The sequence below is a fragment of the Lontra canadensis genome, unplaced genomic scaffold, assembly GCF_010015895.1.
Source record: "Lontra canadensis isolate GAN:19392208 unplaced genomic scaffold, GSC_riverotter_1.0 scaffold10, whole genome shotgun sequence".
NCBI classification, from domain to species: Eukaryota; Metazoa; Chordata; class Mammalia; order Carnivora; family Mustelidae; genus Lontra; species Lontra canadensis.
In genome coordinates, this window is record NW_022631004.1 from 9,226,591 (window position 1) to 9,243,354 (window position 16,764).

At 37.3% G+C, this 16,764-nt stretch overlaps 1 protein-coding gene across 1 annotated transcript in view; it reads left to right on the forward strand.

Moving 5' to 3' along the window:
- Positions 1-16,640, forward strand: part of PRMT9 (protein arginine methyltransferase 9) — a 38,610-nt gene extending 21,970 nt beyond the window's left edge. The window contains exons 9-12 of the mRNA XM_032855557.1: positions 1,648-2,362; positions 11,199-11,352; positions 15,833-15,955; positions 16,255-16,640. Of these exons, the coding sequence (XP_032711448.1) occupies positions 1,648-2,362; positions 11,199-11,352; positions 15,833-15,955; positions 16,255-16,470 (1,208 nt within the window). The 3' untranslated portion in view covers positions 16,471-16,640. The remainder of the gene's footprint in view (positions 1-1,647; positions 2,363-11,198; positions 11,353-15,832; positions 15,956-16,254) is intronic.
- Positions 16,641-16,764: the final 124 nt, after the last annotated feature.

Here is a 16,764-nt window from a genome sequence, read left to right on the forward strand (position 1 = left end):
TGAGTAATATTCTATCTATATACCACATCATTTAGAAACATTTTTTAAGTTCCAGTTAACATACAGTGTATTTAATAGTTTTAGGTGTACAATATAGTGATTCAGTACTTCCATATACCACCTGCTCATCATTTGCTCATCACAGCAAGTGCACTCCTTAATCCCCATATCCCCATCACCTGTTTAACTCATCTCCACACCCTCCCTTCTATACCACATCTTGTTTATCCATTCATCTATCAGTGGACACTTGGGCTGCTTCTGTACCTTGGCGATTGTAAATAAGGCTGCTATGAACGTAGGTATTAGTGTTGAATTAGTGTTTCCATATTCTTTTTGGTATTCATTTTCATTATTCATTCTCATATTCCACTACCCAGTAGTGGAATTACTGGGTCGTACGGTAATTACGGTAGTTGTGTTCTTAATTTATTGAGGAACTTCCATACTATTTTCCACAGTATTCCCACCAACAGTGCATAAGTGTTCCTTTTTCTCTACATTGTTGCCCACACTTGTTGTTTCTTGTGTTTTTGGTTTTAGCCATTCTGACAGGTGTGAGGTTATATCTCATTGTGGTTTTGATTTGTATTTCCATGATGATGAGTGATTTTGATTATCTTTTCATGTGTTATTTTTATTCTTTCTAGTAGTTACTTGGGTGGGCTTTCTTTTTTTAATCATTCTTAGGGAAAGGACATTTTATTTTTTATCTATTTAAATTTATTTATTTTTAAAAAGATTTTATTTATTTATTTGACAGAGAGACATCACAAATAGGCAGAAAGGTAGGCAGAGAGAGAGGGGGAAACAGTCTCCCTGCTGAGCAGAGAGCCCTGATGTGGGGCTCAATCCCAGGACCCTGAGATCATGACCTGAGCCGAAGGCAGAGGCTTAACCCACTGAGCCACCCAGGCACCCTGGGAAAGGACATTTTAAATGTGTAAACAAGAATAACCTTTATTTGCAACTGGTTCTAAAGCTGATAAGAAGGAATTGTGATTATACGTTTACATTTAAATTTTTACTGAGTTTGAAAGCTCATGGATAAGAGCATGATATAGTCTCTATTGTAGGACTTAAATCCTTCCTTATATTATCAAATTCTTAAACATTCAAGTGTCTAAATACTTCCAGTTAGAAATATATTCTATTAAATCCTGCCTTGTTCTTCTGGAAATTTCTTAGAGAAAAGAATATCCCTTTAAGCTAAGGTGAGGGTTTGGTTATTGACCCCTTTCATTTATCTTTGTTATTGTTGGCTTCATTACTGAAGAAGATTAAGAGTCCCCTGGAATCCTTCCCCCACCCCCTAATATGGAAATGATGATAGCTAGTGATTGCACTAAAAGCACTGTAGTACTAGTAGTTGGGGTCTAATAGTAGAGATCTTGAATCTAATCTCTCTATTAGGCTATAAGTTAATTGTCTTCAAATTTTAAGTTTTTGGCTAAGAAAGCTGGAGGGATTTTTCCTGGCTTTTGTAGGAAATGAGTAAATTAATTCACTTAATTCTGTTAAATCAATGGATGTAATCTTTCCTGTAGTGATTTCAGAATAGGGGAGGGTGGGAGAGTTTGTATGGTCCTCAGACTTATAAATATATTCATCAATTACAATTTTTTTCTTTCTTACTATTTTATGGAGACTACCGGATAAAACGTGGGGACCATGTGATGATGGAAGTGTCTTGTCAAGATTGTTACTTAAGAATCCAGAATATCAGTGTTTTTGGTCCAGAATGTGAAGTGGATACTGGAAAAAATTTTACCAAAAATAAAGACTTGCTCACTTTAGGAAGTGAGGCTGAACTCTGTAGTGCCCTGGCTAACCTTCAGACCAGTAAACCAGATGCTGTAGAGCAGACATGTATATTGGAATCCACAGAAATTGCTTTGCTTAATAACAGCGTCTATCATGAAGGCTTTAAAATGGCAATGAGAAAAGTATTGTCTTCGTTGACTCCAGAGAAACTGTGTCAGGCCATGGACACTCAGTGTCAGAATGAGATGAGCTGTGGAAGTGAAGAGAGTAATTCTCAAGAGATCATCCCTGAACCTTTCTATGTGTTAGATGTGTCTGAAGGCTTCTCTATTCTGCCCATAATTGCTGGCACACTTGGGCAGGTTAAACCTTACAGTTCTGTGGAAAAAGACCAGCATCGTATCACTCTGGACCTCATATCTGAAGCCAATCACTTTCCTAAAGAAACACTTGAGTTTTGGTTAAGGCATGTGGAAGATGAATCTTCTGTGTTGCAAAGGCCAAAATCAGACAAGCTGTGGAGTATAATTATATTGGATGTCATTGAGCCATCTGGGCTCATTCAGCAGGAAATAATGGAAAAAGCAGCAATATCCAGGTAAAACACAAAATACAACCTTTGGTTTTTGAGCTTAAATTCATGTAAATTCTTTTATTCTTTAATGGCGTAGTTGTACAAATGAGTCATGATCATGTATGTTCCTTAAACATTGCTTTTCAGGATATGTGACATTATCCCTTTCTCTTTGTGTGCATGTCAGTACTCATTTTTTTTTCATCTAAAGGAACACCTTCTCTATAGGTGTGAAGAAGAGATCCTGCTTTGGGATTGGACTGCCTGTATATAGTATAGAGAATTAAGTAGAGGTATATAAGAACAGAAAAGATATTCAGGGTAAATAAGGAAAAAATCAAATCTCATCTTTATGATATAAGAAATATCTTAAATGGGGCACCTGAGTGGCTCAGTCAGTAAAGTGTCTGCCTTTGGCTCAGGTCATGATCCCGGGGTTCTGGGATCGAGTTCCAGGTCGGGCTCCTTGCTCAGTGGGGAGCTGGCTTCTCCCTCTTCTTCCATCTCATGCTCTCTCTAGCTGTCTCTGTCATTATCTTTGTTTCTATCTCTCAAATAAATAAATAAAATCTTAAAAAATACCTTTAAGAAACATATAGTACACATTTGATGGTATATTGGTAGAGCAAAGTGCTTCTTATAAACAAGTCCCAGTTCTCTTAGGTCTTAAAATCTTTATTTTATAATACAGTTTTCTCTCCAAGGTATTTTCCCTTCAGTGTTGGTTGGTGGAGGCAAAAATTGACCCCATATTTAATATTGAAAGCAAATTCAATTAGAGTTCTTTAGTTGTGCTGCTCAGATCTGAGTGCCTATTGGCCATTTGTGTATCTTCTTTGGAAAAATGTCTCTAAAGGTTCTTTGTCAATTTTTGAGTCAGATTTTTTTTTTAATTGAATTTTAGGAATTTTCTGTGTATCTGGATATTAATCTCTTATCAGATAATTGACAAATATTTTCTCCCATTCTGTGGGTTGGTTGCCTTTTTACCTTATTGAGAGTATCTTTTGATATGTAGAAATTTAATTTTTTGATACAGTCCACTTTGTTTTTTGTTTTACTTTTGTTGCCTGTTTTTGGTGTCATTTACAAGAAATTATTGTCAAATGCTATGGTCTAAAGCTATTCTCTTATGTTTTCTTTTAAGGGTGTTTATAGTTTTAGGTCTTATATTTAGATCTTTGATCCATTTTGATTTAATTTTTGTATATGGCATACAGTTAGGGCCCAGCTTCAGTCTTTTGCGTATGGTTATCATATTAGTAGAAAAGACATCCATTCTACATTGAATAGTCTTTTTTTTTTTTTTTTTAAGGTTTTATTTATTTATTTGACAGAGAGAGAGTGAGAGCGAGGGCACAAGTAAGCAGAGGGGCAGGCAGGGAGAGGGAGAAGCAGGCTCTCCACCGAGCAGGGAGCTGGATGTGGGGCTCGATCCCAGGGGCCTGGGATCATGACCTGAGCCAAAGGCAGTCGCTTAACTGACTGAGCCACCCAGGCGCCCCTCACGTGGAATGGTCTTGACAGCCTTGGCAAAAACCGTTTTACCATATATGTAAAAATTTATTTCTGAAGTCTTTAGTTCCATTTCATTGATCTACATATCTGGTCTTTATGCCACTACCGTCCTATTCTTTATAATAAGCTTTATAATAAGTGTGTTTTTAAGCAGCTAAGTCTTTTTTTTTGTCGTGGTGGTAAAAAAAACAACATTAAATTTATCATCTTAACCATTTTAAAACAATATTTTATTTATTCATTAGAGAGAACATGGTAGGGGGGCAGAGGAAGAGGGAAAAGCAGACTCTGCACTGAGCAGGGAACCAGATGCAGGAGGCTTAATCCTAGGACCTGAACCAAAGGCAGATACTTAATTGACTGAACCACCGAGGCATTCCTAGGTGGAAAAATCATAAAACCATCATAACCATTAAAAATCATTTAATGATTGACCATTAAAAATGTTTAAAAATCATAACCATTTTTAAGCATACAGTTTAGTAGTACTAAGGTTATTCACATTATTGTACAACAGATCTGTAGAACTTTGTCATCTTTGAAAATTAAAACTATAAGCACAAAACACTAATTCTCCTTGCTGGCAAGCCCTTGGCAACCACCTTTCCAATTTCTGTTTCTATTTTTTGGAGTACTTTAGATACTTCATATGTAGAATCATGTGGTATTTGTCTTATGTAACTGATATATATCACTTAACATAATATCCTTAAGGTACATCCATGTTGTAACAGGTAGCAGGATTTCCTCCTTTTTTTAAAACTGCCTAATATTCCACTGTATGAAGATGCCCGTTTCATTAGCCATTCATCTGTTGATGGACATTTGAGTTATTCTGCCTTTTAGCTACAGTCAATAATGGTGCTTGAATATGAGTGTTCATATAGCTCTCTGAGAGTCTGCTTTCAATTCTTTTCATATGTATCTAGGGGTGTGGTTGAATCATAATTCCGACTTCAGTATTGCAGCTTCCTTGGTGCTATGGCAAGTCATGGTACTAGAGCTCACCCTAATGTCTCTCTGTGGTACTGCACACCCTATGCTTCTTAACCAAGCCAAGTGATGTCCTTTGTCTATCAGAGATCCCAACTGACTCCCATTTTTTGGTCACTGCTTAGGTTCATGCAAGAGAGAAACCAGTACCTTGGACAGCCCCCCACCCAAAGTCAGAATGTTGGATATATGCTCCAACATTTTTTTTGGAGCATATATCTTTTTTCTTCCCAACAAGAAGCAGGGAATTTGGAGTTCTCTCTTGATTGTACTTGATTGCTGTATGTGCTTGGGGAAGGGACTATGGCAAGTAAATGTGATACATTTTCCTACCATTTTCCATGTCGTTCTTTCTGGCTGTGCACTGGCCTGGGGTATAGGAACCTCCTAACTGGTTTCTAGATATCTCAGAAACAGTTTAGTCTGTGTGTTTTTGTTAAGTGTCTCTGGGGAGAGGTGAGTTGGAGGCTTCCTATTCACCATTTTGCTTATATGGTCATTTTCCCTGTACTTTGTAATAAGTTTTGAAATTGGTAAGTGTAAAACCTCCAACTTTGTTTTTGTTTTTGTTTTTTTCAAGATTGTTTTGGCTATTCTGGATCCCTTGAAATTCCATATGAATTTTAGGATGGCGATTTTTCTGTTTCGGTAAAAAATGCTGTTGGGATTTGATAGGGATTACATGAAATCTGTAGAGTTCACTTTGAGTAGTATTTACATTTTAACAATATTTTCTTCCAGTCCCTGAATGTGGGATGTCTTTCAGTTTATTCATTACTTTAAAAAAAAAAATTCTATTTATTTATGTGAGAAAGAGGGAGTGCATGTATGCGCAGGAGTGGGGAGGTGGGATGGGGGGGCACAGAAGGAGAGGGACAAGCAGACTCCTCACTGAGCAGGGGGTCTGATACGGGGCTCAATCCCAGGACCCCAGAATCATGACTTGAGTCGAAGGCAGATGCTAAACTGACTGAGCTGTGCATTTGCTCCTATTTGTGCTTTCTAGCAATGTCTGTAGTTTTCAGCTTATAACTCTTTAACCTGCTTGGTTAAGTTTATTCCTAAATTGATGCTATTATAAGTGGGATTGTTTTCTTAATTTCCTTTTTTGGATTGTTCGTGCTAGTTTTAGAAATACAACTAATTTGTGTGTGTTGATTTTATATCCTGCAACTTTGCTGAATTTATTAGTTGTAACATTTTTGTGTGGAATCTTTAGGAGCTTCTAAATATATGATAATGTTGTCTATGAACAGAGATAATTTTACTTCTTCATTTTAAGTTTCAATGCCCTTCATTTTTCTTGCCTGATTGCTTCCTTTAGGACTTCCAGAGACTATGTTGAATGGAGGTAGTGAAAGTGGGTATCCTTGTCTTGTTTCTGATCTTAGTGGGAAAGCTTTCAGTCAGTCACATTTTATTTAAATGGAACCTTTAAAGGATTTTTTAAAAGTTATAAAAACAATTTAGCAGAGAATGTGTTCTGTGTTATAATAGTGGGAAACAATTTATGTAAAGCTACCAACTGCTCTTCCCTGTGTTTCTTAGTAGGGGGAGGAGTCCTATTAGCAGTTTGAGTGGGACAGTTTTTTTGTTTTGTTTTTTTGTTTTTGTTTTCTTTATTTTTTTTTTTATTTTTTAATTTTTTTACAGTTCTTATATAGGATTGTCTTATAGATTGCAGGATGTTTGGCATCTCTAGGCACTAAATGCTAGTAGCACCTGTCATCATTGTTTTAACCGGTATTCTTTCCTCTCCTCCAAATACCTCCTGAGGAACAGTGGGGAACCAGTGGTTCTTTCCTTTAGCCCAAGCTATTGTACAACCTCCTTACCTGGCTTATCTTGATTCTGGGGATAGAGGTATGCAGATACTCTGACACAGGCTTGCTGTTATTACTTTAGCCTCTAACAAAGAGGAGGTCTCATGCCTGGGAAAGAGGGTGCAATTAGTGATTGGGAGAATAAATTATATCTGGGATAAGGGATCTCTCTCACTGGAACTCCTCCCAGACACCATCCCTCTCCAACCCCCCCCCCCCCACACCCTGCAAAGCAAGAGAAAATGAGTCATTTCGCAGACTTCGGTATGTAGTTTCCAAATTACTTTCGTAGTCATTGTTGTAAAATGTTTAGTCATACTAAATTAAAACACAGGAGAACTTTTTTTTGGTACTTTTTTTTTAAAATTTAAACCCATTTAAAAACATCTTGTGTTAGATCACAAAGAAACTGAAGGATTTCTTCTCTTCAGAATTTTTGCCATTTATGGTTAAACTTTTGAGCTGGAATGTATTTTTTCACCCCTGAAGGCACAGATGGTTTAGAAGCACTATTTGGCTTTGAAGAAGATTCCATTGAGGAGTCTGGAAGCTCCAGTGGCATAAGTGACAACAAAACAATGTCAGTAAAGCTAAGCATAGTTGCAAGGTGATTACTGTTTTATCTAACGTAACTAAGAAGCATTTCTGTTAGGACAGTAATATTGAGTTAAGGACTTGTAAAAGATTTTAGATTAGAATAATAGGACTACAGCCTTTTAAAATAATTTTCATATACTGCCTTTGTGTAGTATTTATCTCTGGTATAGTCATTAGTACTTGATTCAGCCTTTTATAACTTTTTTAACGTTCAGCAAGTAAAATTTTGATACTTTGGTCTGATTTTCTGAAATGATTTTATGTATTGCCCTCCCTTCCTCTTTCCCATAGATTTTTATGGTTAGAAGATTGACTTTTAACCTGTGTACTTTTTCAGCTTGCAGATTTCATAGTACAGTAACCCTCCTGTGTTTTTTGGGGGGTGGAGGGGATTAGTCAAGCAGCATAAAGCTCTGTGGCTATCTGTCATTTGAGATCTTGTTCCCTTAAAAGAAAAATTAGATCTGTTTCTATTTATTTATTTATTTATTTAAAAGATTTTATTTATTTATTTGACAGAGGGAGATCCCAAGTAGGCAAGAGGCAGGCAGAAATAGAGAGGGAAGCAGGTCCCCTGCTGAGCAGAGAGCCCGATGTGAAACTTGATCCCAGGACCCTGAGATCATGACCTGAGCCGAAGGCAGAGCCTTAACCCACTGAGCCACCCAGGAGCCCCTGATCTGGTTCTATTTAAACAGATCACAATTAGCAAATAACTTGAGAAAAATTTAGTAACATGAATTTTCAGAATTAAACCTGATCCATTTGAGGAAAACTGGTTTCTTCAGTTTTTTGGAAGATAAATTTTCATCTGGTTTGCTAAAGACATAGGAATTTTGTTAAGAGCTATGTAATTTTACTAATTATAGAGATTAATTTCTACTAGAATTTACCTAAAATATTAGAAGTTGATAGGAAAGCAGTAACGAAAATAAGCAAAACATTGGGGTCAGGATGGAATCCTTTTTTAGGCTAGTCTGTAATATACAGGATTTATTGCAATGTAAATGATTATGTACTTATATTTACTGAAGAGAGATTATCCTGATTTAGGATCATAACTTGTCTCATTATATTTAGGAATCATCTCTAACTTCCCTTGCTGATTCTGTGTTCCTCAAATGATCTGGTTATGACATGGCTTCTGATTAGCTAGCTAATCTTAGGGAGAGCTGTTACAAGAATAGTCTGTTTACGTATTGTAAACTTTTCCACCAACTTTTTATCTTGAAATACTTCAAAATTTCAAACTTAAGAAAAATTGCAACAGTGAAAACAAGACTGCTGTTTTGTCTTTATAACCTTCACTCTTACTTTAACATTTAGTGTGTGTCTCCTTAGAACAAAGTCTTCCCCCCCCGACATATCACAATAAAATCACACTCAGGAAACTTAGCATTGATAAAATGCTATTGGTTTAATATATAATCTATATTAAAATTTCCCCTACTGTCCCAGTAATATCCTATATTCCTTTTTCTTCTTCCCAATCTAGGTTCTAATCAAGGGTCCTGCATTGCATTTAGTTGTCATGTCTTGTTATAGTTTGCCATTCTGGTTTTAGATACAGTATTTTTAAATGGTTGAGAGAATCAGTTTAGTAGAAGACAGAAGAATTAATGATTTGAAACTAATTTAAGAGCAGAAATGCCAAAGTGGTTTTGAGGAATGGGTGTTTTATATAAGTTTGTCAAGATTTTAATGACCCATTCAGGGAAATTACATAGCATAAAATTTTATTAACTTGTAGGATAAATGTCTTGGCAAAACCAGACCTTATCCTTGTGTTATTATAAATAGATCCTTACTAATCCTGTGTATTTAAGAGGAAAAATTTACTATGAAAGATACATACGATAATATGAAGTTCATTTGTCTATAAATAGCCTGTCCTAGAAGTTCAGGTGGAAACCAGCTTAGAATATTCAGTAAAAATGAGGGATTTAATGTGTGACTGTAAATGTGGCAAATGAAAATAATGACTTGGTTGAAAGTCCTTTAAAGTATTCTCCCAACTGCTTCATTTGATGGTAGTAGAAGACCCACTATACTGCCTCATGCTTCACACAGCTGAGGGGTGAGGAAGTAAGACTGTATAGGTGGACGTGGGAGCCGTCTTGGTTTAAGAGCCCTAAACTTCACATAGGAACTAATACCTCCTGTAGGTGTAGCAATAGGGAAACTTGGTTGCAAGATAACCACCCTCAGGGAAGCCGAAAGATGATACAGCTTCCCATCAGGTGCTTATAGTTTGTTCATGGTTCTCTCAGTCTAAGATGCATTCTACCTACTGAGAGGCAATTAAAAAAATCTTTGTCCTAAGCAGTGTTGCTGATCACACTAAGACGGCTGATATTCTTCCTTTATGGGATTTCCAGGGAATCAAAAGGTGAACCCAAGATCAGTTGTAGGAGGAGAATGGGTTTTGTTAACCCTTTACTAATACTCTTCCTAACGTCCTTTACTAGAACATTTCGATTTTTAATTACATTTTTTTCTTTCAGTGTTTAACTTTTTGTTTTGAAATAATTTCAGGCTTACAGAGAAGTTAAAGAATAACAAAGAACTTTTAACAACAGCAGCAAAAAAGAATTTTTAACATATACCTTATAGCCAGATGCACAAATTGTTACTCTTTTGCCACATTTGCTTTATTATTCTCTCTGAACTATTTAATATTTTTTAAAAGATTTTATTTATTTATTTGACAGACAGAGATCACAAGCAGGCAGAAAGAGAGGGGGGAGCAGAGAGCCCGACGCGGGGCTCGATCCCAGCACTCCAAGATCATGACCTGAGCCGAAGGCAGAGGCTTCAACCCACTGAGCAACCCAGGCGCCCCCTCTCTGAACTATTTAGAATAAGTTCCAGATATCACGGTCTCTTACCCCTAAATATTTTGGTTTATATTTCTAAGAACAAGGATATTCATTTATATAACCATCATACAGTTGTCAAAATCAGGAAGGATGGCCATAATACCTATGTCTAGTGTACAATCCTTCTCAGATTTCACCATTTGTTGCAGTAGTATCCATTATAGCTTTTTTTTGTTTCTGGTTCAGAATCCAGTTGAGGATCACATACTGCATTTAATTGTCTTGTCTCTTTAGTCTCCTTAATTCTGTAACAGTTCCGAAGTTTTTCATGACATAAACAGTTTTGTAGAGTGTAGGCCATTTATTTTTTAGAATGTTCCTCATTTTTTAAAAAAAGATTTATTTATTTATTTGACAGATAGAGATCACAAGTAGGCAGAGAGGCAGGCAGAGAGAGAGAAAGGAGGAAGCAGGCTCACTGCTGAGCAGAGAGCCTGGTGTGGGGCTCGATCCCAGGACTCTGGGATCATGACCTGAGCTGAAGGCAGAGGCTTTAACCCACTGAGCCACCCAGGCGCCCTATTTTTTTGTTTTTAATTAGGTTTGGATTATCCATTTTAGAGAGGAATCTTACCCAAGTCTTGTCACATTACGAGGCACATAGTATTGCTTTATTCCATTATTGTTGATGTAATAATTTAGATCAGTTGGTTTAAGTTGTATCTATCAAGTTTTTCTACAATAAAATGCTGTGTTTCCCTTTGTAATGAGTATGTCATTTGGGGGATGGGCAATACTTTGAGACTTTGTAATATCTTTTTCCTAATAAGACTTTCAATCACTAGTTTTAATATCAATTGATAATCTTCCTAAATCTAAAGACCTATCCATCCAGCCAGCTGGTGGTTTTTCTCTTTCATGGATCAGTGGCCACTTTGACTTTTTGGGAAATTATTTTCAGTGGTTTACCACTCTGAACTACCAGCCAATAACATAAAGTCTATTAGATTATGTACAATCTGTAGCCCACCAATTCATTCTGATTTAGTTATTGGCATTTGTAAAATGTAGGGAATTAAGACGCTTTTTAAAATATTTTTCCTTCTCTAGGTGTTTGCTACAATCTGGAGGCAAGATCTTTCCTCAGTATGTGCTGATGTTCGGGTTGCTTGTGGAATCACAGACACTGGTAGAAGAGAGTGCTGTTCAAGGAACAGAACGTACTCTTGGATTAAATATAGCACCTTTTATTAATCAATTTCAGGTAAGTGTTTAGAAGTTCAGCCAGGTGGCTGTTACCCCCATCTACCTTATCTTTCTCTGTAGTTTTATTGAGACAGTGTGTTTAGCTGGATTAGGATGGTAATCATTGTCCCAGAGCAAAGGAATTTTTTTTTTTTTAAGATTTTATTTACTTATTTGAGAGCGAGACAGTGAGAGAGAGCATGAGCGAGGAGAAGGTCAGAGGGAGAAGAGACTCCCCATGGAGCTGGGAGCCCGATGTGGGACTCGATCCCGGGACCCCGGGATCATGACCTGAGCTGAAGGCAGTCGTCCAACCAACTGAGCCACCCAGGCGTCCCCAGAGCAAAGGAATTTATGAGTGAAAATCAACCTAGAGATTAGAATAGCCAAGGAAGTCTGTTGTTTCTACTGACAAAAGGCTACAGATACTCCTCTGAACCATTGTTACAAGTGAAAAATAGGGTCCTAGATTTAGTCTTAGGAAAAAGGTGCTTCTTGTCTAAAACAGAAGCAGCCAGAGAAAGACTGGCATTCTAAACATGAACCCTTAATTACATTGAAACCTCAGGTTAGCAGGTGATAGATGTAAGCAGCTAATGTCTAGACAGTGAGACTGCTGTGAGTAGGAATGCAGAAACCTAGGAAACTGGAACTCAAGGCAAAGGGGTTAGTTGTTATTTGGGAAACAAGGACCCAAGATTTAGTGCTGGCAGAGGCATTAGCCTCAGAATACAAATTTGTGAGTTAAAATTGTGTGAGTGGGTGGAGTGTCTAAGGGAAGAGGTTTGGGGTTGAAGACAGAGGTAGGAAGTAGGTGGAATACTGATATGTAAGCCAAAGCAGAATTTTGGGAAGTAGATACATATTTAAAGAAGTGACATCTAAAACTTATATCTAATGGCTATACAGAGTAAGGCTTTGAATATACAGTTAGATCTGTGAATAGTACTTGCTCAGCAAATATAAGTTTTTTGAGAAAATGCTTTTTTTTCCTAGGGCTGGCTAACTGAGATTTTAGTGTTTGTTTAATCTCAGATTTTGGAGAGTTTAATAAGGAGAATATACTTATCAGAAGACAGAAGTTAGGAGCACCTGGCTATTTCGATGGGAGGAGTCTATGACTCCTAATCTCAGAGTCTACATGTAGGGCATAGAGATTACTAAAAAATAAATCAATTAAAAAAAAAAAAAGAAGAAGTTTTGGTTGTTTGTGTGGTTCAGAAATACCACTATCTCCTTTCTAGCTTATTCCCTCTTGATTTTGGTGTCTATAATTCTTTGATTCCATCAGAATCTATGATATTTTGATCCTGCCATCATTTCACTGTATTTTCTCCCTTCCTTAAGAGTGTGTATTCCATGGTCTATATAACTTTTCATATATCCCTTCTCTTTAGTTTTTGTACTGGCCTAGGAAAATCCTACCTTGGTTAAATCCAGCTTTCTGCCTTCTCTACACCAGTAGCCCTGCAGCTGAATATGCAAACTTTGGTCTCTCTTCCGCTTGTGACTACTCATCTCAAGAGGCAGGTTGCCTGGTAGTTTTACATTTCCTGGTCCACTTACTCATTTTCTTAGGTGATATTGTCTCCTCTCTTCTAATATGAGAATTATCTGTTACATAGACAACTGAGTGAACCAATGAAACAAAATGAGAGGTGTTTAAAAAAAAAAAAAAAGAAAAACTACACAGTAGTTCTCCCTTATCTATGGAGGATACTTTCCAAGACCCACAGTGAAAACCACCAGATAGTACTGAACCTATCTATACTGTTTTTTTCCTAAACATACCTATGATACAGTTTAGTTTATAAATTAGGTAGAGTAAGAGATAACAATAACTAAAAATAGAAGAATTATAATGTACTGTAATAAAGCTTACAGGGATGTGATCTCTTTCAGAATAGCTTATTGTACCATATTCACCCTTCTGTGATGACGTGGGATGATAAAATGCCTCTCGTATCCTCTCATTATTATCCTAATGAGATCATGTGAGGGAAATGATGTGTTAGGTTACCATTGACTTGACAGTTTGTCAGGAGGAGGATCCTCTGCTTCTGGACCTTGGTTGACTACTAGTAACTGAAACCATGGAAAGTGAAATCACAAAGAGGACTGTACAGAAAATAACAAATTTATTCATTCAACAAATGTGTAGCATATTTGTGCTACTTTAGGTTTTGGGAATATAGCTGTGAATCTAAGAGATAAGTTCCTGCACTCATGGAGCTGTTCAGATTGACAAACAAGAGATAGATAATAAACTAGTAAAAAGATTAGAACGATGGTGGTTAAAAGTGCTATGAACATAAAGCAGGTTATGAGATAGGGAATGGGGGTATGTGATAAACTATTTTATATAGGTGATGACTAAGGAAAGGACTCATGGGTAAGCGATATTTAAGCAGGGAACTGAAGAAATAAGGAAGCAAACCATAAACAAGTTAAAGTATCAAAAAGTGCAGTGGCCTGCGGCAAGAGCATGACTGGAGTGTTCAGAAACAGCAGGTCAGGTAAAAGATGCAGACAGAAAAGTATTAGGAGCTAGATCTTGTACAGCCTTTTGGTCCTATGAAGACTTTTACTCTGAAAAGGGTGGGAGACACATGTCAGGTATTGACAGAGGAATGACACCGTGTATCTTGTTTTGAAAGTTATTGTGGTTGCTGTGTTAGAAGTAAACCACTTGTGAGAGCAGGCAAAGGTATTACGGCAGTAATCCAGGTGAGAGGGGATAGTGACTTAGACTAGAATAAGTGGTAGCAGTGTGGAGGTGGTGCCAAGTGTTGTGATTGTAGAGACATTGGAAGGTAGGTTGTGGTAGATAGGATGTGGGGTACGAAAGCACCTGGAAGAATAGTTATCATCTACTGAAATGGGGAAAATAGCATGAGGATCAGGTTGTGTTCATGCATTTGTGGGATCATTGAACAGTAGGATAATAATTCAGAGAAAGATTGAGGCTAGAAATAAAATTTGGTACTTAAATTTGATAGATGAAAAAAAGAATTGGTAGATGATATTTAAAGCCTGAGTGAATCACCTTGGGGCTATGTAGAAAGAACTGAACTCATGAGAATTCATGAAATGATGAGCTTTAGATGGGAAATTTAAGAATTAGCACAGCTGCCAGGAGTGGCCAGGAGGCTAGGTTGAGAAACAGGAGTGAGGACGGACTATGAGGGTTAGAGGGCATGTGATGAGAGGTAACAGGAATCTAGAGCTTCTTCTGGTGATTGATACAAATGAGGATAAAGGACAATGAGTCCTGGAAATGGCATGGAACTGCTGTGTCGTTATGGCAGGTAAGGTTGGATGCCTTCAAGGATGCCGAGGGGGAGAGGTTGATCTGTGTCCACTGCTTCACCATGCACAGTTGCTCTAATATTTTACTCAAAAGGAAAGAGGGTACTTTCTTTCTTTTTTAATCATTTTTTCCCCCAAAGATTTTATTTATTTGACAGAGAGAGAGATCACAAGTAGGCAGAGAGGCAGGCAGAGGGGGAGGGGGAAGCAGGCTCCCTGTGGAGCAGAGAGCCCGATGCAGGGCTTGATCCCAGGACCCTGGGATTATGACCTGAGCCGAAGGCAAAGGCTTAACCCACTGAGCCACCCAGGCGCCCCAAGAGGGTACTTTCAAAACAGGTTCCCGGGGGCCCCTGGGTGGCTCAGTGGGTTAAAGCCTCTGCCTTCGGCTCAGGTCATGATCCCAGGGTCCTGGGATCGATCCCTGCATCGGGCTCTCTGCTCAGCAAGGAGCCTGCTTTCCTTCCTCTCTCTCTGCCTACCTGTGATCTCTGTCAAATAAATTAAAACAAAACAAAACAAAAAACCCAGGTTCCCTTTTTATTTCAAATGAAGAGGCTAAAAGTTGCTAGTAGGAATGTTCCACGGATACTAAAATTGATGGAACACATTATAGTGGTGGCTCTCAACCTTGACTGAACTTCCAGAACTACTGATACCTGGATCCCAGCTCTCAGATTGATTGGAGCTATGGCCTGAGCAGTTGGGGGCTTTTAAAACCTCTTCAGGTAAAACAAAAAACAAAAAACAAAAACAAAAACAAAAAACCTCTTCAGGTGATTTTAACTTGGCAGCCAAAGCTGAGAACCATTGCTTTATACAAATAAACTTTATTTTCCAAGTGAAATCCTCTCTTAATTATTTGGTTGAATTTGGCATATTTTCTCAAATAGTTGTACTATTTGCTTATTAGTTCATCTTTCACACATAGGCACATCCTGGGTTTAAAATGTTTGGAGCTACTTTGCTTTAGTAAAAATTTGCGTTCATCCAAGACAAGATCTGTAGATAATTGAAAGAATTTAACCTGACTTAGCCTTGGTTCGTTCATCCTTACAAAACTGGGAATCAAATGAGGTATTAGATGTATAAAGCATTATATCCTACTGATGCAAGTATGAAGCAAGCACTAGAGAGTACATGGCCACAAAAAGAATTGAGTAAAAGTGAAAAATTTGTATTTTCTTTAGGTACCTATACGCGTATTTTTGGATCTGTCCTCATTGCCCTGTGTACCTTTAAGCAAGCCAGTGGAACTGTTAAGACTAGATTTAATGACTCCATATTTGAACACCTCTAACAGAGAAGTGAAGGTAATACAAAATGATTATTTTTTCATATTTAGAATTATCTTAAGCTAGGTAATACTTAATGTACACAAAATAGTATTTGCCACTTTCTTTGACTATTTAAATGTTATGTTTTTTTCTAAACAGTATCTAAAAATGAGCTTGGGTAAATACTAGTGAATATAGTAGATTGGCATTAATTTGAATTGGGTGATTAAATCTTTATAAAATTTGGAGCTAAAATTGACTAAAAAACATACTTACTTAACCAGGTCTACTCTACTTACTCTGATAAAATTTTCATGATTTCTTAATTTTCATAGGTACACATTTGTAAATCTGGACAAGTGACTGCCATTCCCTTTTGGTATCATATGTACCTTGATGACGAGATTAGGTTGGATACTTCAGGTGAAGCCTCCCACTGGAAACAAGCGGCAGTTGTTTTAGAGAATCCTATCCAGGTGGAAATGGGAGAGGAATTAGTACTCAGTGTCCAGCACCACAAAAGCAGTGTCAGCATCACAGTAAAGCAATGAAGAGCAGTTTTCTAATGAAAAACTGTCCAGTTTGAGCAGCAAGTACACAATTCTGGTCTGAATTAGTAGTGGAATTGTAATGATAAAATGGGGGTGTAAAGATTTAATTCCTTGTAATGGTCAAGTATTTTTAAAAATTGATTAATAAAGTATATTTAAAAGATCTTAAAGAGGAGCATTATTACGGAGATATTGCTGCAGACTTCCTTTCTCAAGAAGGTTGTCACTGATTTTCCAAATTGGCAGTTTGTTTTTATTGCTTGGTTATACTCCACAGTGGTTTCAGTTTTGCTC